This window comes from Emys orbicularis, chromosome 24 (genome assembly GCF_028017835.1).
Source record: "Emys orbicularis isolate rEmyOrb1 chromosome 24, rEmyOrb1.hap1, whole genome shotgun sequence".
Classification (NCBI taxonomy): domain Eukaryota; kingdom Metazoa; phylum Chordata; order Testudines; family Emydidae; genus Emys; species Emys orbicularis.
In genome coordinates, this window is record NC_088706.1 from 11,992,665 (window position 1) to 12,016,379 (window position 23,715).

The 23,715-nt window shown below is 52.8% G+C and overlaps 1 protein-coding gene across 1 annotated transcript in view; it reads right to left on the reverse strand.

Moving 5' to 3' along the window:
* Positions 1–330: 330 nt before the first annotated feature.
* SBNO2 (strawberry notch homolog 2) overlaps positions 331–23,715 on the reverse strand; it is a 41,257-nt gene continuing 17,872 nt past the window's right edge. Inside the window, exons 8-29 of the mRNA XM_065421925.1 lie at positions 21,845–21,988; positions 21,104–21,221; positions 20,415–20,520; positions 19,632–19,785; positions 18,489–18,665; positions 17,561–17,658; positions 14,535–14,617; positions 13,223–13,423; positions 12,317–12,492; positions 11,311–11,442; positions 10,588–10,723; positions 9,574–9,686; positions 8,663–8,734; positions 7,502–7,610; positions 6,161–6,235; positions 5,625–5,768; positions 4,640–4,734; positions 3,799–3,891; positions 3,145–3,276; positions 2,218–2,294; positions 1,657–1,847; positions 331–965 (exon numbers count right to left, since the gene is read on the reverse strand). Coding sequence (XP_065277997.1) covers positions 331–965; positions 1,657–1,847; positions 2,218–2,294; positions 3,145–3,276; positions 3,799–3,891; positions 4,640–4,734; positions 5,625–5,768; positions 6,161–6,235; positions 7,502–7,610; positions 8,663–8,734; positions 9,574–9,686; positions 10,588–10,723; positions 11,311–11,442; positions 12,317–12,492; positions 13,223–13,423; positions 14,535–14,617; positions 17,561–17,658; positions 18,489–18,665; positions 19,632–19,785; positions 20,415–20,520; positions 21,104–21,221; positions 21,845–21,988 — 3,261 coding nt within the window. The remainder of the gene's footprint in view (positions 966–1,656; positions 1,848–2,217; positions 2,295–3,144; positions 3,277–3,798; positions 3,892–4,639; positions 4,735–5,624; positions 5,769–6,160; positions 6,236–7,501; positions 7,611–8,662; positions 8,735–9,573; positions 9,687–10,587; positions 10,724–11,310; positions 11,443–12,316; positions 12,493–13,222; positions 13,424–14,534; positions 14,618–17,560; positions 17,659–18,488; positions 18,666–19,631; positions 19,786–20,414; positions 20,521–21,103; positions 21,222–21,844; positions 21,989–23,715) is intronic.

A 23,715-nucleotide genomic window follows, 5' to 3' on the forward strand; every position in this document is an offset into this window, starting at 1 on the left:
GTTGTTTGAGCAGGTCCATCCCGCAGCAGAGGACATGGGTCCCGATCAGCTGAGCTCTGTGATAAAAGCACTTTGCCACCCCCACCCCCCCTTTATACACATGATATGTACAACTCTATACATGTGTGGCTGTATATTATATATAAATAAACTTTGCTGTAAAGAATACGCGATCCCCGCCCCCGAACTGAGACACGTGGGTCATTGCAAAGCAATACAAGAGCCAGGGCTCCCTCCGCGCCAGCGCTCCTGCCAAAGGCAGGCAGGCGAGAGGCTAGGGAGGGGCACAGCGCCTGTGTCTGAGCCCCACCCCGGCCCTCAGCTGGCCCCTCAGAAGTGTTCAAAGGGCCTGGTGAACTGGATGACGCTCTGGCGCTCCTGGGAGAGCGCGCTGTCCTGAGGGGCCACGTACAGCGTCCTCAGCATGTCTTCCAGCACCTCCTTGAAATTGATGTTCTCCTGCTGGGCTAAGTCTTCGGGCGGCAGCTGCTGCTGCGGCAGCGTCTGCAGGTGGTCGGGATGGGGGAGAGGCACGTGGTCGTGTGGGGACTGGTTGAGAGGCATGTTCCCCGCCAGAGCTGGGGCCGGGCTCTCGAAGACAGGAGGGAGGCTGAAATGCAAGGGCACCCTGTGCTGCTGGTGTGGCTGGAGAACAGGCTCCGGTGGGAAGTGTAAAGCGCCCAGGGATTCGTGCTTCAAGGCCAGGTTGGAGAGGCTGTCGCTGGGAGGACTGTAGGTCAAGTCCAGGATCTCGTCCTGGTGCAGGGAGTGTCTGGGCAGGGGGAGCCTGGCCACAGGCTGGCAGAGGTCATGGGGCTGCTGCAGGACATGCTGTGGCATGGAGTACGGCAGGCTCCGGTCCTGGGCCAGAAGGGCCTGGTGGTTATGCTTCTGCTTTACATTCTCGTCCATCTGCTTCAGCTCCTCCCGCACCCTATGGACGCAGCTCTCGGGGATCTTTATCCCTGGGAGATGGAACATGCTGTGTCAGCCCCCAAAGCACCTGAGCTCCTGGGAGGGGACAGGTGAGGGGCCCTGGGAGTGGGACCCAGTGTCTGGGCTAATTGCATCCCTCAGCCCCGCCCCCAGGCTGCCAGTTTCACTGCCTACACAGCAAGCTGCATCCCCACAGCTCTGCAGCCCTGTCCTAGGCTTGGCAGCAGAGGAGACAGCAGGCGGTCCACAGCCAGGTTCCCAGACTGCGCTAGTGTGATGGCATCAGTAGTCCCTGCAGTGAAGGGTGCCAGGGGGCAGGCGTGTAGTGGGCAGCAACAGCACTGCCTTCACACCCAGACCGGGCATCAGACCTGAGCAGAGGGTGCACCATGCCTGGGACATGCCCAAATGCTGGGCTAATTCCCCTTCCCCACTCCACCCCAGGGATACAGATCCCCAGCTCCATGCCAAGGCCTGGCCCGGAGCATGCAAAGTGAATGGGCTGGGAGTTGCATGCTTCTCCTGCTCTCATCCCACAGGATCTCCTTAATCACAGAGCTGCCCGGTCTGGATCGGGGAGAGGAGAGAGACCTGCAGGGCCCTGCTTGGAAAAGGAGGGAATCCAGGAACCCCATCACATCCCCCCGAAACATGGCTTGCAGCTCACTTCCCCTTCCCTGCCACCACAGCGCCGCCCAGCACGCTGACCCCTGCACTCACCAACTTGTTTTTTCTTCTCCTTGGTCTTGAGGCGGACGATCTGCAGGTAGCTGGTGTTGGTGATGTCCGACATGATGCTGGCGATCTTGCTCCAGACCCGTAGCAGCGCGCCGCACAGCATGTAGTAACGGCGCAGGCGCATGCCCTGGAAACACTCCTTTCCCTCTTGGATTAGTTTGCAGGTTCTGTTCCTTCAGGTTTGCAGAGAGGAAGAGAACAAGAGTTACCAGCAGCCCCTCCCTTCCCCTGGCTTGTTGGGGGTGGGGAGTGAGTGGAAGGAGGATGCCCCTCTCCTCCCCCCAGGTGGCTGACCCCAGATGCGGGGCAGCAGGGGGCTAGCTCCTGCAGTATTAGTGGGGACCCCTGGGACAGGCCAGGCAAAGCAGCTCACAGAAGAAGCAGGGTCACGCAGAGCGGTGAAGACCCTTTAATGCAGAGCCAGAGCCAGCAGCAGCTACCCCCGTTTGGACAGGGCTCTGTCTCTGGGAAGGACAGGGCTCTGAGCTTCCCCAGCAGGGAGCCCAGAGTAGGCCAGGCCCTCTGGCACTGGGCGTCACTTACCAGACGGCGTGGTTACACTTTGTGAAGGAGAAGAGGTAGCTGCTCTCCCAGTGTTCCTTGGCTTCCTCGGGCCGCACCTGCAAGGGACACCGCCAGAGGCCCAGTTAGACTTTTACTTTTCCACTCTCCTCAGGGTGGTGGAGGGCTAAGGCCCCGCACTGGGAGTCAGGACACCTGGGTTCTATCCCCAGCTCTGCCAGACGGGAGGGGACTTTGGGCAAGTCACAGCACCTGTGTGCCTCAGTCTCCCCAGCTGTAAATTGGGAACAGTGATTCCTGCCAGGAGTGCCGAGAGGCTCCACTGATCGGTGTGCATGGCACGCTGAGGTGCACACGTGGCAGCTAGACAAGGGCAAGCACGGAAGGTACGGCTGATTTTCCCTTTCCCCCTGTGCTGACGGCAGTGTTGGCATTTGAACACAAGGGCGCAAACAACCCCCGGACACGCTCTGCCAGGCAGGGAGCAGAGCGCTGATCCGTCGAGTTCGATACTCTGCATCCAGCCCTGGCAAAGGGCAGCCAACCCCCCCATGCACTCTGAGCCCCTCATGCCAGCACTCCTCTCCCGGTGCCCGCCGTACCCCTACGGGGCGTCAGCGTTGGGTCTGGAGAACACTGACCTGCTGAGAATTCGGACGGACGTGTCCCAGCTCAGCCCCACGCTGGCGCCGGGGGGAGATTTGCTGCGCATGCCTCTGGGAAGGCAGAGCCCATCCCTACATCTCTGCCTACAGAACCATGCGCCAGGGGAGCGTTCGGCCCCAAGGACTCTCCCTCTGCCCCGACCGTGGTTGGGTCACAGGTTCCTTGATCAGCTGCAATTCCCATGTGCAGAGGGCAGCCGGGGCACAGGCAGTGTCCCTCCCGCTCAGCCTTGCGGGAGATGGAGGGGAAGGGCAGCAGCTGGCTTCGGTGGCTCCCACCTACCTGGCGGTACTTCTTAAAGAGGCTTTCGAGGCTTTCGGGCTGGCTCTGCTTGCCGATGTTGGGCTTGTAGAGGATGAAGTTCTTCCCGCGGCCCTGCTCCGCCAGCAGGCAGGTGTATTTACAGCCTCGCGTCTGTGGGCACAAGGTGCACCGTTACACTCGCGTGCGCCATGGGCGGATTGGACGCGGCGCCTCCCCAGAAGGGCCACGCTTCCAACGTATGTCTGCACCCCTGCTTCCGAGAGCGGGGCGGCTGACGGGGACGCTGGCTCTGCAGCGGCCGTACGCTGGCAGCAGGGGAATTCCAGTCGGCACCCTCCCCCATTCACTCCTCCTGCCGTGAGCTGGGCTCACTCCATGGCGGGGAATGCGCTGTCCGAGCGGAGACGGCTCCAGGAACAAGGATCTTTTTGTTACTCCCATTACAATCTCCCTCCTCCCCCACCCTCGGCCTTTTGAAGTCAACCCCCCTCCTGGTTGCTGGGCAAAATGAAACTGCAGCTCCTCAGAGGCTTTTCTGGGCCCCTGGTGACCGGTCAGCGAGGCATCGATCGTTGCCACTGGCCTCTTGCTGGCTGCCAACAACCAGACGGCCCCGCTGGAGCCCATCTCAGACGTGTGGGGCAGCAGCCCTGGTGGCGCTGGGGAGTTCACCTTGTGGGAGAGGTAGAAGCCGTCGTAGGTGCCTGTCAGTTTGAGCGATTTCTCGTAGGCCTCCTCCCACTTCAGGCCTCTGTCGACGCTGATCTAACAGGACAAATGAGAACCCTCGTGTTTTATGGATGGCAGGTGTCGGAGTGTCCCCCCCCCCTCTCTCTCTCACACACACACACACACACACACACAGACCCTGCATTCGCCCTGCTTCCCGTCTCCCATCATTCCCATGGCAACGATAGCAATTGCTTCCATGGTAGAGTAACCGGGGGAAGCACTGGCTGCAGTGTAGCAACTACAACTAGGCACACGCGCTCTGGCAGGAGGAAAGGCAGGAGAGTGTGAAGCCCAGACAGTGTGTAAAGGTGAGTGGGTGGGCAGAGCGGTACCGAGATCTCTGCCAAAACATGCCCCATGGGACGGGAGCGTCCGGGAAGTGCCATGCTGGAGACCCAGCAAGAATGCCTGCCAGCTCGCTCAGCTCAGGGAACTGGGGCTGGGCAAGGTGCCCCCCGTGCCCAAGCAGGGAAGAGGACACTTTGGCTGCTGAAGTACCCATGTGCTAGGATGGGGATGAGCTGATGGGCAGAGATTCTCCTTGGCTCCTGTGTACAGCACCTAGCACAACAGGCCCTGATCGGGGTGTCCTGGCACCACTTCAATACCAGCGTGCGGGACACAGTCTCCTTCCTGTGGCTGTGCAGCCTACACCTGGACAAGGAGGACCAAGTTCCAGGCCAGGAACAACAGCCGGAGCGAGGGCTGCCCAAGAGCGGCTATGTGCTCTGGGTACCCATGGACAGGGCTGCCCTGGCAGAGACCTTACCTAGCCCCTTACCTCATAGAAAACCACCTGCCCGTCCTGGGGATGCCCTGGGGTCAGGAAAACCTCCTGGCTCTCCTCGTAAATCTCATCCACGCCGGGGGCTAAGTCTGTGGAGGTAGCAGAAAGAAACAGCCCTTAGACCTCTGGTGAGTGGCAGAGCTCCACGTCGCAGCCTGGCCACCTCCATTTACTCCTGGGGTTCCCAGCCCCGCCCCCCGGGAGCTCTGCACTGGTTCAGCCAACCCTTATGGTGCAACAACTCCCTCACGTTCATTGCAGGGCAGGGATCAGGCCCGGGGGAAGCTGAGAGTCCCTAATCCCACAGCCCCTCAGCTGCCCTGCAGCCTGCTCTTCTCTTCGGGGTTTGTCCTGCTGTAGAAGACCCACCAAGGTCTGGGCACCAGAGCGTCCTGGGCCGTCAACCTGGGGATGCCGTTCCCCCAAGCCCGTCCCGAGCATCCTTCCTGTGAAAGAGCACCCAGTGCAGGCTTATCACCAGCCAGGGCCCCCACCTTCCCCTCCACCACCCATCCTCTCCAGCTTAGGGCAGGCACGGAGCCCTTCAGAGCGCTGCTCCCTTCCCCTGGATTAGCCAGTGGAGTCACGGCACTACCATCTTCTCCCAGCAACCCACCCCGTAGGCTGAGGCACAGGGGCAAGCTCCTAGCACTCGAAAGCCTAGGCAGGGCTAAAGAGGCTGGGGTTTGAATCCCGCTCTCCTGATGGGCGCTGACCTAGCATGGAAGGGCACCAGCTTCTCTAGGTCTGAACGCCCAGCAGGGGGCAGGGTCACCAGAGTGTGAAGCCCAGACCAGGTCAAGAGCTAACGGGAGCGTAGGATGCACAGAGTGTAGGCAGCCCAGTCACACCCAGCATCCGGCACAGAAAGCCACTGGCCATTGAAGAAGTGCCTGGGTTTGAAGGGTGCAGCAGCGGGGGACATGACACCAGTGGGCTCCCAGCAGGGAGGAGTTTCCCCCCCTCTCCCTTCTCCTACCTAAGATGCCCATGTCGTATTTGCCCTCCTTCTTGTCCTTCTCAATCAGGTGGTCGAAGGTGTCGGTGAAGTACTGGAAGAGCATGTTCTGCTTGTGCACCTCCAGGCCCAGGATGCGATTCAGGAACTTGGTTATGGAGCAGTCTGCAATGGAGAGCGCAGCTCAGGGTAGGGAATCTGAGCAGCTCAGTGACAACTCCCCCTCCCCTCACCATCCCAGAGAGCAGGGAAGCACCTCTGCTTTCTCCAGGAGAGCCGGCAGGGGGACCCATTGGAAGCCAACACTGCCGGGGCCCCCAGAGCTTGGCTGGTAGTCAGGCTGGGCCTCGCAGACCAAGGACTGGCAAAGATGCTCTGCTTCTGCTGGCCAAGCACCTGCAGAGCTTCCCTCCGGCTTCCCAAGTGCTGCGTCCCGCGCCGGCTACAGGACAAGTCTGACGTGCGCCAGGAGGACGGCAGCAAACGTGTGCTACGGTAACTTAGCGTTGTCCCTTAGCCTGTCCCTCCACAGGGCAGGGAGGAGATTCCAGGCTTACCCTTCTCCACCGTTACGTAGCCGTATTTCATCTCCTTGCAGCAGATCCCGACCGAGATGAGACCTTGTTTCATTTCTAGAATGACAGAAGGGGAAGCACATGCCTTGAAGGTTGTGAGCTGTCGTGTGGCCTCCACCTCAATGCCACAAAGTCCCTCATCTCAGCAGTCCTGCTACAGGGCTGCTTCCCCTGTTTGCTGAGATGGCCACTCCCCCGATGACAGAGAGGGCAATCTCCTGGCAAAGTCTTATTGAATTAAGGTGAAGTAGCTTTGGAGTCCCTTGTATTAAAAATGTGATGTTGATGTATTACGGTGGGACGGTATGTAACTTCTCTGGGGGGAGCCATGACCGAGGTAAACCCTGGGAAGTGTCAGGAGCATCAAAGGACTATTGGAAACAAATGTGCCAGACAAGAATGAACTGTGGCAAACAAGTAACGTGGGTTTCCCACCCCCTGGTTGTGCAAAAGCCTGGCCGTTTTGACGCTACCCCCCGAGGAGACAGCCATTGTCTGCAGATCACCTGTTACATGAGGACAAGCGCAAAGGCCCAAGCCGCATAAAGGAACAGGCTAATCTGCGCAGTCTGTGTGCTTGTTCTGAACTAACAGCTGTTATGGACTTGAAAATCCCGCGTGTGGGGCTGGAAGGACTGACTCCTACCAGTGGGAGTTGGGGTGATCTCTGGTAAGCCTATTAGCAGGCGGGCAAGTTCTTTTGCCACGCTAATGATTTTCTCTGTTGTGCTTTCACCTTGAGGATAAATGTGCTTGCTCAGAAAGGGCGAGGTGGTATTTGCTAACTGTGGGCCATTACGCTGTTTATAGCCTCTCAGGGGAAGGCAAAGCAGGCCTGCGTAGGCAGTCTGACTTGCTGGGGAATTCACAGTGTAGGCAGGAAACTATGCAGCCTGGACATATCCCGGTCAGGAGGGAGAGAGGCATGAGTTTCCACCCAAGAGAGGTAGCAGCCAGGAGCCTAAAGTGGGTGCCTTTACTGGCCCACAAGGGGGAAATACAAGTGCAGTTGCCCTGAACTGTGACACCCCAGTAAGAAAAGATCCCACCTCTGCATTCTCCCACGCCTGGGGAGGAGCACTGCCACCTGGCTCACCCCACTGCCTCGCTTACCATAGAGTGCTGCCCCTCTCCCCACCTCTGTCTCTAGATGTCCACGTCAGCCTGCTGTTGGCCCCTTTAGTGTCTTCTCCCCCCAGGAGGAGGGAAATGAATGGCTCCGCGTGCCCGCTCCAGCTTTCCTGCCAGTGATCTATCCCTACCACACACTAACTGAGCCAGCAAGAAGCACTTTCAAGTAGAAACCCCAGTTAATGTTCTCACCTTGAAAAAATTCATCCTCTCGTTCCTGGTAATACTTGGGCAGAGGCACTTTGCTCTTAGTCTGGTTGAGGATGGTGGTGAGGACCCTGTCTAGCGCTCTGGTCCCGTACTGTGGAAAGGAGAGAACAGTCACAAGGGGGTGGGGAGCAGCTCTGTCCTCTGATCTCACTACACACTTTAGGGGTGGAGAAGGGATCTCGGATGCTGCTTTCCCCAGCAATGAGTGGGAAGCACGTAGACATCCTGGCAGATGCTGAAGTAGATGCAGCCACCGGAGGCATGTCCATCAAGAACCTGATGGATAACTAATGTGTTCGGGTACAGACCCAAGTCAGGTAGCTGGTCTCACCCATGAGTCTTCTTCCAGCCCTATGAGAGGCAAGGCCTAAGCACAGGAGGGAGAGGCAGTGTGCCTAGTGGATGGGGTACTGATCTGGGACTCAGGCAACCTGGGTTCTCTTCCTAGATCTACTATTGGTTTGCTGGGTGAACTTGGGCAAGTCACCCCCGGTATGTGCCTCAGTTTCCCCACCTGTAAAATGGGGATAATACTGACCTCCCTTGGAAAACGCTTTGAGATCTGCTGATGAAAAGTGTTACATAAGAGCTGGGTATTACTATTATTGGGAACTTATGAGGTCCTGGCCCGAACCCAAATTCCCTCTGTGCATGTAGGCAAGTCAAGCAGCATCTCTGCCTCAGTTTCCCTGTACATAAGACCAGGATACACCTCTCTCCTTCCTGCAGGGTATCATCATATAATATCAGGGTTGGAAGGGACCTCAGGAGGTCATCTAGTCCAACCCCCTGCTCAAAGCAGGACCAATCCCCAGACAGATTTTTACCCCAGTTCCCTAAATGGCCCCCTCAAGGATTGAACTCACAACCCTGGGTTTAGCAGGCCAATGCTCAAACCACTGAGCTATCCCACCCCCCTTATGAGGATTGAGGTCTCTAAAGCTCTCTTATTATGCTCTCCGTATGTTTGTATTTTGTGCCAAAACCAAGAGCTTTGTTCCCAGGGCTCACAAGAGCAGATCCCTAACCTGCCATGACCTGTCAACCCCAGGACTGGCTCTGGCCATGGTCAGTGTCCTACCAAAGGGGTGTGCCGGTTATTTTAAGCTTGCTAAATGACCATGCAGAATTGCTAACGGTCACCTTATTCTCAAAGTTGTACTTGCTGAGGTCTCTGGATTCAGTGGCTCTTCTGTCTCCGTGAGTTAAGGCACCCTGGAAGAAGAGACAAAGCCCAAAGCTGTTCAGAAAGGTTGGGGAAGAGACTCACTGGGAAAAGCAACTGCATCCATAACAAAGCTCAGTGAACCCCTGATTAAAGACGGACTCCTAAGGTGACCCCATGTCAGAGGGCTGTTTCTGATGGGCCTCAACAGCGTGCGCCGGGATTGTTGAAGATTATCACAAGTCAGCTCTGGTGTCTGGAAAATGCCACTTTTCTTCCAGATATCTGAGGCATCATGTGCCACCCGGCTGGCGTGTGAGACACCATGTTCAACCTAAACACAGTGATTAGATTACACGCCACCTATATTTTCATATGTAGGTTTTTCCCTTAATTTGAGCAAATAATCAGGGAGGGACGGTTTAAAAGTAGAGCAAGTTTCACCAGAAGTCAGTACATAGACATGCTAAGGGAAGACAGCGAGGTGCTAGTATATTAACACTCAGAGATACTCATGCATTCATTAGAAATGATGAAACACTGAACTGAGGCAATGATAGCTTATGGTCATTAAAGAGTCTATTTCCTTCCTGGAAAAGGATGGGTGTTCACTCCTGCCTGCTGGGAAATTCCAACATCCCGATTTACAAGCTACCTCCCCGAAATTCCCCTGCTATCCCAATTACGTAGAGTATTCTTCACTTCCTGTTCTGCAGGCTGTTAAACAGCTTCCTCGTTTCGCAGCAGAGGTGGCTGCACGTCAGCCCAGGGTGACGCAATCCCTTGCCCGAGTTCTATTTGGGACCAGAGTTGCCCCAGACGCAGAGTCACTCGGAAATGTTCAGAGCCACCATGGGTTTTATTTCTAGCCATCCTCTGGGGCACTTACAAGGCTCTCCAAGCGTTTCGCGACGATGGACGCGAACCTCCTCTCCCCCGCCAGCTCAGAGATAAGGAAGACGTACTCCGGAGCAGAGACCTGGTTCGATCGGTGCGTTCGACCTGGAGAGAGATGGGGGTGAATGACGTGGAAGCTGACACGATCATGGGAACAGCTGCTGAGAAGGAAGTGGGGAACACAGACAAACGAGGCAGCTTCCCTTAGAGCACCTATCGGCTTTGAAACCAAACCCAACGCTTCTCTTCTGGGGAGGGGGGACATAGCTTCTCTCATCGGCTTTGTGCTGCCAGACCTTCCCACCTGGCACTGCCAGAGCAGGGCTGCTGCCCTGACCTCTCCAGGATCACAGCAGGGTGGCCAGTCACAAAATCACTCGAGTTTTAAAGTGGAGCCGTACATTCATTTCCTCTACTGCTCTTGTGAGGAGAGGCTGGCTTCACCCCAGGCACAGAGCATGGTCGGGTGCCATGCTAGCTTCACACACACACAACTCTGCCAATGCATCCCAATCCTGGATGCACCATGAACTGACACTCCAGTCCAGTCCAGCCCTTCACTTCCCCCTACACATGGGCAGCACCCCTAGTTATTCCAGTTCAAAGGTTCTTTGGCATTGACAAGTGTCCCCTACGTACCAAGATGGGACCCAGAATAGGATCTGGGGGGAGCAGCCAGTGCACCAGCCCAGTGCTCTGCTTCCACAGATAAGCTACCCCTCCCCCTTGATCAACTACACCCCACCCCAAGGCAGCTCTGCATCTCTCCCTGAAGGAAAGTTGATCACAGCTGCCTTGTGCCTGGACTGGTCCTGGCAGGCTGCATGAACCCCATGTTTCTGGGGCTAGCCCTTTGTGCCACTGAACACAACTGGACTCCCTGTGGCTCCAAAAGGCGGCTAGGTGGGTGTTTCGTTTGCAGGGCTGCTAGAAAATCACAGGGCTGAACTACACCCCGTAGCCAATGAGCAGAGGGAGAAAGTGACTGAGAATGTTCGGCGCTCACCAAACTGCTGTATGGCTCGGTCTGCACTCCAGGGCAGTTCCAGTGTCATGTGGACCCGGCGCTTCTGGTTCCTCACCCGCCTGTCTGCTTGGAGAGAGATCCCTGAGCTGGAGGCCTCGGAGATTATTGCTACAAGCTGAGAGAGACACAGCAGGAGTGAGGAGACGTAATGGTATTCTCAGAGATCTAGGAGAACGGCTACATGGAAAGCATTCGGGGCAGGCCCAGAGAAATCCCAAGGACACAGTCCGTCCTGACCCACAGAAGGCCCCCATGCCTCCGTGTCACTTCCCAGCAGGTCAAGCCAGCACAATTCATATTCGTTTTATGGGCCTGAGGGGTTGGCACAGCTGTCTAGTGCTCTGCCCAGCTCGTGTGAGAGATCTGTATCCTTGGCCTCCATCCTAGGGCCAGCAGGGTGTTCAGACCCTGGGGCAGGCAGTCCCACAGGACATTCTGCAGTGCCCCCTCTGGCCACTGCAAGAGCAGCATTTCTAGGTTCTACAGTCACGCCCAGCTCTCCTCTGGAAAGCGAATGGTCAAGTGCCAGGCTTCCGGGGTGAAGCGCAAAGGGACTGACGGAGACAGGCACACACATCTGGGGCAAGGCAGTGACTGCAAGGTCCCATCATGCATCTGGGGTAGCCGCCCACAAGCACTATGCCAATCCATAACTTCTCCAGTGTGCAGCTGCAGGGGTGTCTGGTTCAGAGCCTCACTCACCTTTTCCCCACTCATAAAACGCTCCTTCTCCTTCAGGTTGACGTGGTCTATGGAGAGGCCCTGCTCAGCCCGGGACTCATACATGATGGAGCCGTCAGGTCTGCTCACCACCCGGCCTTTCCGGCCAGTCATCTACATGGCCGCCAGGGAAGAAACAGGTCATTAATGAGAGACAGACAGACAGACAGAGTGGGGGCGCAAGGGTGAAATGGAGCATTTGGGAAGTAAATGTTATGGCAGACACATGGGCAAGGGTCTATACTGGCCAGACCTGGAGCAATAAACTGCTTCCGAAGGGAATTTTTGCCCTGGAGACTACTTTTTACAATTAGGGAAACTGAGGCAGTGAAGTAACTAGTCCCAGATCACAGTAAGGAAGTGCCAAGAGCACAGTAAATAAGTAGTAGGGAGTCCCAGCCAATCCTGGATTGGGAAGAAGGGGGTTACAACCCAAGGCCTCAAGGTGAGGAAGATAATGCAAAAAGCATAAAGGGGCGGGGATCCCTCAGGAGCTCCTCCTACCCCGCCATCACACACTGGACAGGCACGGTCAGGAACTAAGGCCATGTCTACACTAGAGACCTTATAGCTATCCCAATGCAGCTGCGTTGCTGTAAGATCTCCCGCGGAGCCGCCCTGTGCCGACAGGGGAGAGCTCTCCCGTTGACATAATTTAACCACCTTCAATGAGGGAGTAGCTGTCAGCAGGAGAGCTGTGGACACCAGCGCTTCGGTCGGCGAAACTGATGTCGCTCAAGGGGGTGGTTTTTTCACCCCCGAGCGACATACGTTTTGCCGATGTAAGTAGTAGTGTAGACATGGCCTTAGCCCCCAGGAGCTATGATGTTAGCCAGCGGCTGCCTGCTCAGATGTGAACCAACCGTGGGGCTGGGAGCACAACTCAACCTCTCCAAGGGCTGGCATTATGGCACCCTCTAGTGGTTAGAGCCATGAACAGCAGGTTGAGCTGCAGTGCCCAATGCCAGGCGACCATAATACGACATACCTCTGCCACGTACTCCGGGCCCCCAAAGTGATTAATCAGCTCATCCAAGGTATTGAGAGGTAGCTCTTTGCCCAGTGCTTTTACTTTTGATAGGAGGTCCTGTTTCATTTTCTCCACGTGTTCTAGCACTCCCGGGCCATGCACATCCTTCTGGGACCCTGGCAAGTGCAAAATGCCTGCAATGTTGAAAGGTAGGTGCTTAGAGTCCAGCCAGGGGATGGCAAGGAACACAGCAGCCACAGAGCTTGGGACCAGTGTGAAGAAGAACCATAGAGCGACCCAGATTGAGGCTCAAGAGAGGAGGGGTCTGATTGAGAGAGTAAGGACTGCTGCTGGGCGTGTGTTGATGAGCGCGTAGCAGGACAGATCTCTCACACAGGCTGGTATTCCACACTCCACCCCACCCCCCAAGTCTGACCACAACTAGGTATAAATCAGCTACAAGCCAATTGTTCTATTATACAAACGTCAGTTTGCTTTTAACGCGGGAGTGGGGGCTCCCCCACTTGGGCAGTGCAGGATAGCCAAGCAAGTCTGCGTTAGCCTGGAAGTCAGAAGTCTGCAGGTACCATTTCCTCAACCTCCCTAAAGAGACGCAAGGACCGGCTCTGAGCTGGTGGGTGCGACAGCCGGCCAATCCCTGCCAAGGAAGCATGGCCACTCCCACACATAACAGGACCCTCACTGTCCCCGGGGAGACACCATGAGAAGCGCCTGTATCAGATTTCAGCGCCCCTGTCCCACGTGGGATGCTAAGCAAAGCCAGGGTTACATCCATTTGGAATGTTATTCTGCACATGTACGAGACCAGGATAAGCCCAGACCCTTGTCCCCTGACCTCCCCCAAATGCCTGGCTTGTCCCTGGCCTGGGAAGGAATTAACCCCAGCGCACCAGCCTGGCTCACCTCTGTCTTCAGGTGCGAAGCCGTTGCAGGTGCGTTCGACAATGATGACGTCGTCGTTGTCGAACAGGGACTCCGGGGAGGAGTTGAAGTCGCTGTCCAGCCCCACCTCCGAATCAGTGCTGCTGTCGTCGCTGATCTTGATCACGCCCGCCATGTCGTACATGCCTTTCAGGGCCTTCGCACAGCGGCCTTTCTGCTTCCCTGTGAGGGAGAGCGAGCCGCATCAGCGGGGGGGAGAGGGCCCGCGGGGCAGGTCAGCACAGAACAGCAAGCACTGGCTCAGAGAATGGAGGAGAGGTCATAGGGAGCTAAGGTTGCCCCAAGCGAAAGGCAGATCAGAGAGAGGCAGACGTTTGGGCATGGGGGAAAAAGAGAGAGAGGAAGAACGAGCCAGTCTTTTACCAGGGCTGAAGACGGCCACATGGCAATGTGCAAACTGCACCTTGCTCTCACCTGGTCATGTGTTAGCAAAGCAGAATTGCAGCTACTTTCCTCTTCTCCCCTTGTGGGGAAAGAACCCACAGGCTTAGCTATCCCTAAAGGAAAATCTTAGGCAAAGAGAGGGGCTGGTGCATTGGTGTTTCAGGAAGGAAAACCAGTCGCATCAGGACTGAATTCCCAGCACAGTGAGAAATGCCCCAGCCATGCAAGACGTTACAGATCCGTTGGTCTCACCTGGCAGGAAACCCCTGCAGTTGGTGCCCAGGCAGCAGTTTGCCTGGGCAATCTCTGTAAATCAGCCTTTACCACTCTCTCCTCTTCCCCCTTTTGCCACTTCCCACATGTCACCATGGGCATGAGAGCTAGGGTCCAGCCTGCTTGCAAAGGAACCCAGCACAGAGGGAACACAGGTGGTACAGGAGACAGTTCTTACCTGCAGCCGCAGCCAGGAATAGGGTAGATAACTGAGTATTTTCCAGGGCACCTGCCACCCTATATGTAAGGGGTAGAGGAGAAAAACCCCTTGGCTGCAAGAGGGCCTCAGATGTGCAGCTGGGAGTCTAGCAAAATCTGCCTGTCAGTCTAGCAGTCTGCATTGCAGGGGGAAAGGGCATGGCTACTGGGCAATCCCAGGGGCTAGGAAGTGATTTGGTGGAAGGGAGGTGAGTTGCGGGGGGAAAAGATGACATGGAGAGCTGTAACTAGCGACATGCCTAGGGTGAGAGACTGTAGCAAGGGATCTAAGGGAGGGCAAACCCAAACCAAGGCAAAGCATGAAGTGGGGAAGGGAAAAGGAGACGAAAAGGCTGAGTAGCTGGGGTGAGGCGGAAAGGCAGGAGGTCAGACGTTGGGCGGTGGAAGGCGGTCTTACGTTTTCTTTTAATGCCAGTTCCTTTTTCTCTCTTTCTTTTGGTTGAAGGAAAGTGCTTCTGAATTAGTGATAGAAAGACGCCTCTGAAAGTAAGATGCAAAATTTATTCTAGCTACCAGGAGTAGGAACATCTACTGGTTATAATGTATCAATGGGTATTTAAGAGATCGATATATTTAATGGGAAAATGGGCTAAACCAAGCATTCTCTAACTGTTAGTGAGTCCTGAACAATTATCCATTAGTACAGCTTGGATCTGAGGAATCACAGCAACTCGAATGGAGAGGAGGCGGCTGCATTTCACCAGAGGGTTCTGATGTCAAACAGCGCGAGTGAAACAAGAGAGCTTGGCTCGCTCCAGCAGGACCTCAGCCTTACGGTATGCACACGGAGTGAATGCTGTGGTGAGAAATGCTCTCTGCTTTAGACTGCCTGCTACTCCTGCTGGACGCAGGCAGCACCGCCGTGCCAGGGAGCTGTTGCAATATAAACACAAAATGCCACGGGCATCGTGCAGCCATGGGACAGGCCAAAACAGCACAAACGTCAGAGTAACTGAGAGCAAGGGTTAAGTGTGACGCTCTCTATGTTTGGAAGTTGTTACTGCAAAATCCAGTACGTTCCAACATCTTCTCTGGGTGTTATATGGGCTAGCGGTTCCAACCCTGTGCCGTGTAACTGACCTGCCTGAAATGGCGGAGACTCTGGGTCACGGTTGTCTAACGAATGTGCTTTGATTAACCTAAAGCAGAACTACTTGCCCGCAAGGTAAAGGCCAGTGACAAAACATGGAACACACTGTGGGTCTAGGTGGATGGAAAAATCAGAAGAGGTGGAAATCAAATGGATGCTTTTGTGGGCTGTACTGCAAACGAAAGAGTAAATGCTTCAATGCTGGCTGGATTGGGAGGGACTGGGCCCATGTGCAATGAGGAGGCAGCGCTAAATGAGCTTGGGCTGAAACAAATGTTGAAAGCAACAGCTGAGAGGTATGGGCATGATTCCCACCTGCTGTGAGACGGGGTATTTGGGGAATAGAGGAGGGGCTCTCAGACCAGAGTGGGAGTTAAACAATACCTATTATGCGGTACTGGAAAGGCCCTTTGCCCTCAGTGCTGGACTGGCTCTGGGTACAGAGCTGAGACCCAGAGAAGGCTGAGAGTCACTTTGCTTCCTTCAAGCCAGGATTCAGGTTCTGAGTCTCCTTGCCATGAAATCCAGCTTGCTATTCTTCTGACCATCTGTGTTTTCTCCTTCTCCTCCACTGGAATCCCCATTAACAAAGTTTTATAGACTCCCCTGCACAAACAGCAAGCAGTCCTTCCCTTCTTGTTTTGTCAGCAACTGCTCCATTGCAAACACACTCCCCTAAGAGCACCCCCCCTATTGCTGAAGGGCTTCAGAACCAGGAAGTTGCAATTGGACACTGTGAAGCAGGCACATTAGGAGATGGTACTGCCGAGCAAGTAAACACCTGCCCCACAGGAGGGGGACAGAGCTGGCCAGCACAAGTGGTCACTAACAGCACCACCTTTGAACAAGGAGTCACGAGGGACCACTATGATCCTCTACTACAGTGGTTCTCAAACGTTTGTACTGGTGACCCCTTTCACATAGCAAGTCTCTGAGTGTGACCCCTTTTATAAATGAAAAACACTTTTTTATATATTTAACATCTTATAAATGCTAGAGGCAAAGCGGGGTTTAGGGTGGAGGCTGACAGCTTGCAATCCCCCATGTTATAACCTCGCGACTCCCTGAGGGGTCCCGACCCCCAGCTCTGCTACGACCTCTTCTGGCCTGTGTTAGGCAGATGTCCAACTCAGGTCAGAAATCAACTTAGCTGTTGGAGCCTGACTTGCTTCAATTCTACAGCAGTTAACAAGCGAGTATTTGCTCTGGGGGAGTGGGATCATATCTGGACCGGTGCCCCTGGCGTGGCATAGGCCAAAACTGAGGTACCCTGGAAGAGCAGGGATGCTTGGCACTTCGATAGCTCACACCAAGTCTAGCTTGCTCCAGTTGTTTTCATCAGCAATAAAAACTGATGCAAACAAAAATAATCTAACAGCAGCCCTGCTGATGGCACAGGCCCTAAGGAAACGTAACTCACCTGGGTCTTATCCCAGTCAGGCAGTTTGGTTTCCTGCCACCTGATGTGCAGGGGCAGCTGGGTTCATGGAATAGGGGATCATCTTCAAAAGCACCTAAGTGAGTTAGGTGCCTAAGTTTCATTGAAAGCCAAGGATTTAGGCTCCTACAGTGCCCAGGATACTTTGGAAAATGGGACTCAGTGCTTTTTAAGATGTTCCTCATCGTCCACAGCTGACTGTGCACTGGGTACAGTCAGCTCTCAGATTAACTGATGTAGAAATACATAAACCAAACCACCACAAACTAGTGCATTACTGGGACAAGGCAATCTAATGCTATGTTCTGCTTTCGACTGATGCTGAAAGACAACATTCTTGAAACCAGGATTTCTGGTGGGACAAAAAGAGATAGTCCAAAATCCTGGGGTGGCATCTCACCTTCCAGCACATTTGTAAGATCTCAAGATCTGTCTCTGAATCAGATTATCTTGCTCACTTGTTTTTAATCCTGTACCTTTAAAAATAGTTTTCCTCTTTTCACAGTTTTGAGGTTTGCATTTTTCAGAGTGGGTGAGATGGAAGTTCCCACAGAAATGCGGGTGCGCCTGTTGTGCCCAAGCAAACCTGCATCTGGGTGCACGAATCAGGCTATTGCACATCTGGCTGTCCTCGTGTGCACGCCATTACTAAAGCTGCATGTGGAAGAGCAGGAAAGGTCATTGCACTCAGATTTCAAGGCTCTTAGCACATAAAGTCACTTTTGGAAACAGTGTCTTAAAACAGTGTCCTCTGTCTGTGAAGCTCATTTAGGATTCGAGGAATTGCATTCACAGGACCACGAAGTGCAAGCAGCCCTGGTACAGAGCCCGCTTCACTGTGCCTTTGAGCCTCCCCGGATTCCTGCCCTTCAAAGCACAAGGGGGTTTAACTCACTCTGCAGCAGAGACAAAACAGTTTAGGTGCCCGTCATTCTCGTCCAAGACCTCCCTGGTGCGAGCTTCGCCAGTGGACTGGAGCCCGATGACAATACACTGGGGAGAAATCAAAAGGGCAGCATGGCCGTGTGTTAGCGAGATGAGGTCATGCTACATTTTGCTGGGCATCAACACTCAGCAAACCATTATCAGCTCCAGAAGAGATTACGTTTCACGGTTTGCCAGCACCTTCTACATTCAACCCCAACTCCTCCCAGATACACACAGTAATATCTTGGCTCTAAAACTGGGCTCCTGCTGAAGCCTCTGTCTTTCAGTGCCTGAGGTTATACACGCAGCCATGATGTTAAGAAACATTGTTATGATGCTTTATCATTACAACTAACTGATTTCCCCAGCATCTCTCTCTGCCCAGTCAAATGAATGCAATGCCAAGTGTATTTAACCATGCAGAGTTGGAGAATCCAGGACATCTTTCAACTCTAACTTGACTCAGAATGCTGTTTCAAGTACGTTTGCTCATGTTTACCATAAAACAGCGCAAGAAACATCAACATTCATTCTGAACTATGGGAAATTAAACACTTGAAATCCTGGTTTCACCTACGGAGGCTAGATGCCTTTAGGTCAAGGATATAAGAAGATATATGCTGCCTTTTCACTGCACACAATCACAGACTAGTGTCCAAGTGCATGAAAATACCCTCATTCCAGTCTTTTACCCCACCCTCCTCAGTTTGTACAGAGGTTGTGTTCTCTACAACGCATGTCTGGGCCTCAACATTCAAAGTGGTTTTATTCTGCAGAAAGAGAACAGGCGTCAAAGATGACTATCACCAGCGATGATTCACCTGAATGCCCACGCATAACGGATGTCGTTGGACTAACGCTTATTGACCCTTTGCACCTGGTTTCTAATACCGTACCTTGTCCTTTGCCAGATCCTCCTTGGCAAGCTCAACGAGGCGTCGGACTTTAGCAGCAATGCAAAGATATTTGAAGAAGCGCTGATGAGCTGACCAGAACTGACCCCACAAGGACTTTCGAGACTCCAAGCCAATAAGGTCAGCCGCTTGCTGGAACACCACCATCGCCTCTGCCCACTGAAAGCACACACAAGAGGGCCAGGTTAATACTCCAGTCCCTAACTCATGTCACTGTAAAACATAAGGTTATTAAAACGATCAGGGCTTTGAATATCAAATTTATTTTCCCTATTTATGCTCTTTGTTTACTTGTGCTTCATTTAGCTAGGACAATGAAGAGACGGTCAATTTCCACCTTCTGCCTCAGCCCAACGCTGCAATGTCCGGGTTGCAAACACTGCAAGAGAATTGTTAAATCCAAGCAAAGGCCGTTTACGATGACATGAAAGAAGCAGCAGCAGCCACTGAAATATTTCTTTAAATTTTATAAGCTAACACCACCCATTCTTTTTAAAAAAAATCAAACCTAAATTTCGGGTTGCAGCTATTCTAATGTCCCCTTACATCCTCCCATGTGCTGATTAAGGAGTATGATTAAACTCTGTTCTGCATCTCTACAGCACCTAGCACAAAGTGATCCTGGCCCATGACTTCAGCTCTTAGGTGCTACCACAATACAAACGATAATTAATACTAATGAGACTCTACCAGTATTCAGCACTTAACGTTTGAAACACACTAGAAAATCATAGAGTAAAAAATCATAGAGTAAAAAATAAAGAGTAATCCGTTCTCACCCATCTGAAGACCTGGTCGTACACACACATATATATTTCATATATACAGACAACAGAAAAAGCGGACGCCCCCCCCACCCCCACCTTGCATACAACCCCACCAGAAAATCAATCCACGCCAACGAGTCCTCTGTCACAATGTCAACTGAGCTGATCAAATGACTGAATGAGCCCCACGCTCTTGTTAATGAAGCAGGAGGCAGTAGTTAAATGCATTCAACTTCTTGAGTAAAATATTCCTCTTCACAACCCCCCCGCCCCCCCAAAAACAAAACACGGGATTAGACAGTAGCTCTCTGGGGAGGAATACGGGATGCTGGGGATCTACAGAGAAACACTAGCTCACCAGCTGCGCTGCTTTGTTGTAGACAAGCTCATACTGCCGATCCAGTGGGATTTCCTCTATCTTGAAAGTGACTCCAGAGAAACTGAGCTGCCTGGCAATGTACATTCCGCTCACTTTCATGTCCATAGCCACAATTTCCATTGCACCAACACCCCTACGCAGAAAAGGAGGAAGGGGGAGGAAAGAGAGACAGCCAGTTACGAAATCCCTTTCCCCTGCACAGTGGCCGTGTGGCGTAGGCTTGTCTGGAGATTCACAACCTCTTGGAGGTTTTGCTTTGGCATCTTGCTTAAGTTGTCTTCAAATCTTAATAGACTGGACCACACAATCCTGGCATTTACATAGCAGGCCTTATCCCCATTTCACAGGTGGATGAGTCACTTCACCTTTCTGTTTTCCCACACCCTACTGAGTCTGTGACAGAACCAGAAACAGTGTCAGGTGGCCTGACTGTAAATCCCCTCTGCTAACCATCACACTGCATTGCTTTCCTCACTGCCTGGCCCAATAAAAAATCATTTTTCCTTTTATTCTGCAGAGATATTGGCAGTTACTGTGGCATTTAACACCCGTCATGAAATAGGGACAAAGCATTCGCTGTAAGATTTGTGGGATGGCTTGGAACGTATTAGCCAGATACATTGCACATCACAAGGGAGCTGAAACGACACAGCCAGTAAGCTACTGGTTCAAAGCCAGTGGTTTTCCCCCAACCCAACTGAAGGCTGTTGCCAAATACAGGATTAGTGGAAGGGAAAACCAGAAAGGTCTCCCATGACCTACCTCTTTTCAATTGCATGGAGGAATTCATCAAACGCTCTGAAGGGGGTTCCCTCCCCCCAGATCCCTAGCCGGCTCATGTAAATCATGTTTTTTGGCTCAGAGGCACCTGTATGAATAGAATGTGCTGTTAGCAAAGACACAACTATAAATAGTTTTGCCTCAGGCAACCTCTTCAAGTGACGGGCAGGAGGCCTCAAGTGAACCCTCACTCTGGAGAGCTTAGAAACATATGTAAGCATTTGAAAAAGGTGGGTTATTCCTCACACTTCCACAGTGCCTTTCAGCAGAGGCTTCAGGGTGTATTGTGAGGATTAGCTAATCCTCACAATACACCCATCAGGTCAGCATTACTATACAGATGAATAAACAGGCAGAGGGAAGTTAAAGTGACTTGCCCAAAGATCACATGGCAGATCAGTGGCAGAGTTGGGAACAGAATCTAGGAGTCCTGCTTTGCCGTCCTTTGCGTTAAGATGAAACACGGGATTAGAGCATCTGATGCTTCATCACACCCTCTAGGAGCGTCCATTTCTGCTGTTTAAAATTGAATTTTACATGTGTTTTTTGATCAGCCCCATAGCAGTTAACCTGGGCTATGGACATCTTCCACATAGGGAGGACTGGAGCATTGGGCAGCTTCTGCATGTTTATACCTGGGGTCTTGGGAATCACATGGTATAGACTCTCACCTGTGGCACTGGCATAGACGACCCTAGCTCGAGGCAGTTTGTTCTGAAGGTCCAACACTGCTTTGCCCATTTTAGTGGAGCTGGCATTTTTGGCTTTGTGGCATTCATCAAACACAATCTGCAAGGGAATGTTAGTCAAGGAGAAAGGACGCGCAGTCTGCTATGGGAATACAAATAAATACTAATGCTGATAATGGCTGGGTGAAGAGAGAAAAATACGATCCATGTCCCTCCAGTGGAACTGAACCACCATCAAACATTCAGCGTGTGGACCAGCTCCACAGCAGCATGAAGCCTTGTACTCCACTCTCCCCGGGCCCCGGCTTTCCAAAGTCTGTGGTAAATCTCCACCCTGTTATTTCCTATTGAATGATGCCCCACTACCCAAACACATGCCAAGGGGGATGAAAGCTGAAAATGCTTGTTACTCAAATACACCCCTGACTCTCTCCGTGCTCACCTGCTGGCACTCTCACTGGTGGGATTTTCAAATGGGCCTCAGTAACACAAATTCTAGTGACTTTTAATGGGAACTGTGCTCCTAAATCACTTAGATTTTTCTGAAACGCCCACCCGTTCCACAGCTACACTGTTTTCTGGAGAACTGAGGGCTTTCCCCCGCCCGGCTCCTTACACCACTGGAACATCCACCACAAGCCCCAAGCTGATAGCCGTGCTCTCGGTGATCTTTGTTCACTTTGGAAGCACAATTACAAGCATGTTGCTATTTCTCTAGGATACAACTCCGTCGAAGTTCTCCCTGCACCAGTCCAAAATCTGCTTTAATCGCGTCCTGTGCTGTCCGCCTGCCTGGCTTTCACCAATCAGAGCAGAATAAGTGGCAAATAGGACTCCTTCTGAGGTAGCTGTGTCACCATATTTAATCTACAGGGGGAAGGAAAAAGAAAGAGGACACTTACAATGCTATTTATAGCTCATTTGATTCCATCCCCTGTCCAAACCCAAAACTGGTGAAGGCAGATGACTTTGTAATGTGATGATACAGGGCGTACACATCTGCTTTTTATAAGCAATTGCCACATCACAGAGCCCATATGGGAAGAGAGTGGGGAAGAAAGCCTGCTAATAACTGACTTCTTTAATGCTAGTATTTGACACAGAGATGCCATGATGACGAGGACTTTAAATTCCTAGATATATCCCTCCAATCGTCAGCATGTGCGCACATCCGCATGCATTTTAACGAAGAGTGGAAACTTTACTTGGACTTCAATTTCTTGGCTGACCGAAGTCACTTAATTCTTTTTAATCAACGGCGTAGAATGCTTAAACTGTTTTTATTTTAAATATTCTCTCCTCTGGTTTGTTTCCTTTTTTAGAGACGGCTTCCTGTTTGACTGAAGGGGAGATTATTGTTTAGCTTCCAGGATCATTAGACTTCATCTGTAACTAAGTTAATTATAGGAAGGAAAAAGATACCCCTCAATTTGAAGAAAGTGCTATTCAGAGCCCTTTAGATTCTGAGGACACAGTGGACTCAATGGACTAATGGGCTGATTTAAGAGGTTCTGACCACACGCGCATCCTATTGATTTAAATCGGAATTGTGGGTGCTCGATGCCTCTGAAAATCAGGCCACAAGCGTTCTGAGAAACTAGCAGGCAGCTTGACAGGTTCAAGCTGGCTGTGAATGATCTGGAGACTAGAACAGGGGTATGGAATATCTTGCTGAACAATTACTACTTAGCACTGGCCGTTTCCTTTAAGCGGCAATTTAATTGTCATGCCTGCTTGGCACTGGCCGTTCAAAGGAGACGGTTAAGAGATGCACTAACTCCTCTGGATTGAAATTAGATGCATGTTTAGAGAGTCCACAGCACTGCATGCTTGGCAGGCCCTACAGGGAGAAAACTTGGATTTGTAGGTCCCTCTTCCCCCACAAGATCAGAAAAGGGCAGGGGTCGGGGGCCTGGGCAATTGAAAAGGGCCCGGGGGCCTCCGGCCACTACAGCGGCAGCCCCAAGCCCTTTTAAATTGCCCACGTGGGCAGCAGGACAGGCTCCTAGGTGCGCGCGGGGTGGTACCGGTGGTGGCGAAGGCAGCCGGGCAGGCATGTGGAAGCCCTAGCCATGCCGGAAGAGCACACTCAGCTGCGCAGTTGGCAGCTCGCTAGGCACCAGCCAGCGCAGGCGGCAGCAGCTCGCTGGGCACCAGACATGCAGACCACGTCCGCGCAGGCTAGGGGCCCATTGACTGTTCTTCCCTGGGGCCTGGAATTGCCGAATAATAAGGTCTTAACAATACAGCTGTACCAGGTCCAACATTCGCCATTACAAAACCACTCCAGGAACAATTAACATGATGCACGCGCCACGTGGCCCTGCCACTAGAGGTTGCACTCGCATTGAGCCACTGCTTAGATTTGCAGAAATCAAAGTTCCCAAAGCAACACAGGAGCATCACATGTATGTAACTACGGCAGGAGAGTCTACAGTGGAAACAGCACAGGGCAAGGACAGTAACAATAACCAGGCCACTGATTGCTATTGTCTGTAGCACGAACACGACACGAAAGCAAGGATAGGTGAGTCACATGCTTTGTTTAGGACCATTTCACCTACCAGCTGCCAGTAGTAGGCTTCCTCCCTCCC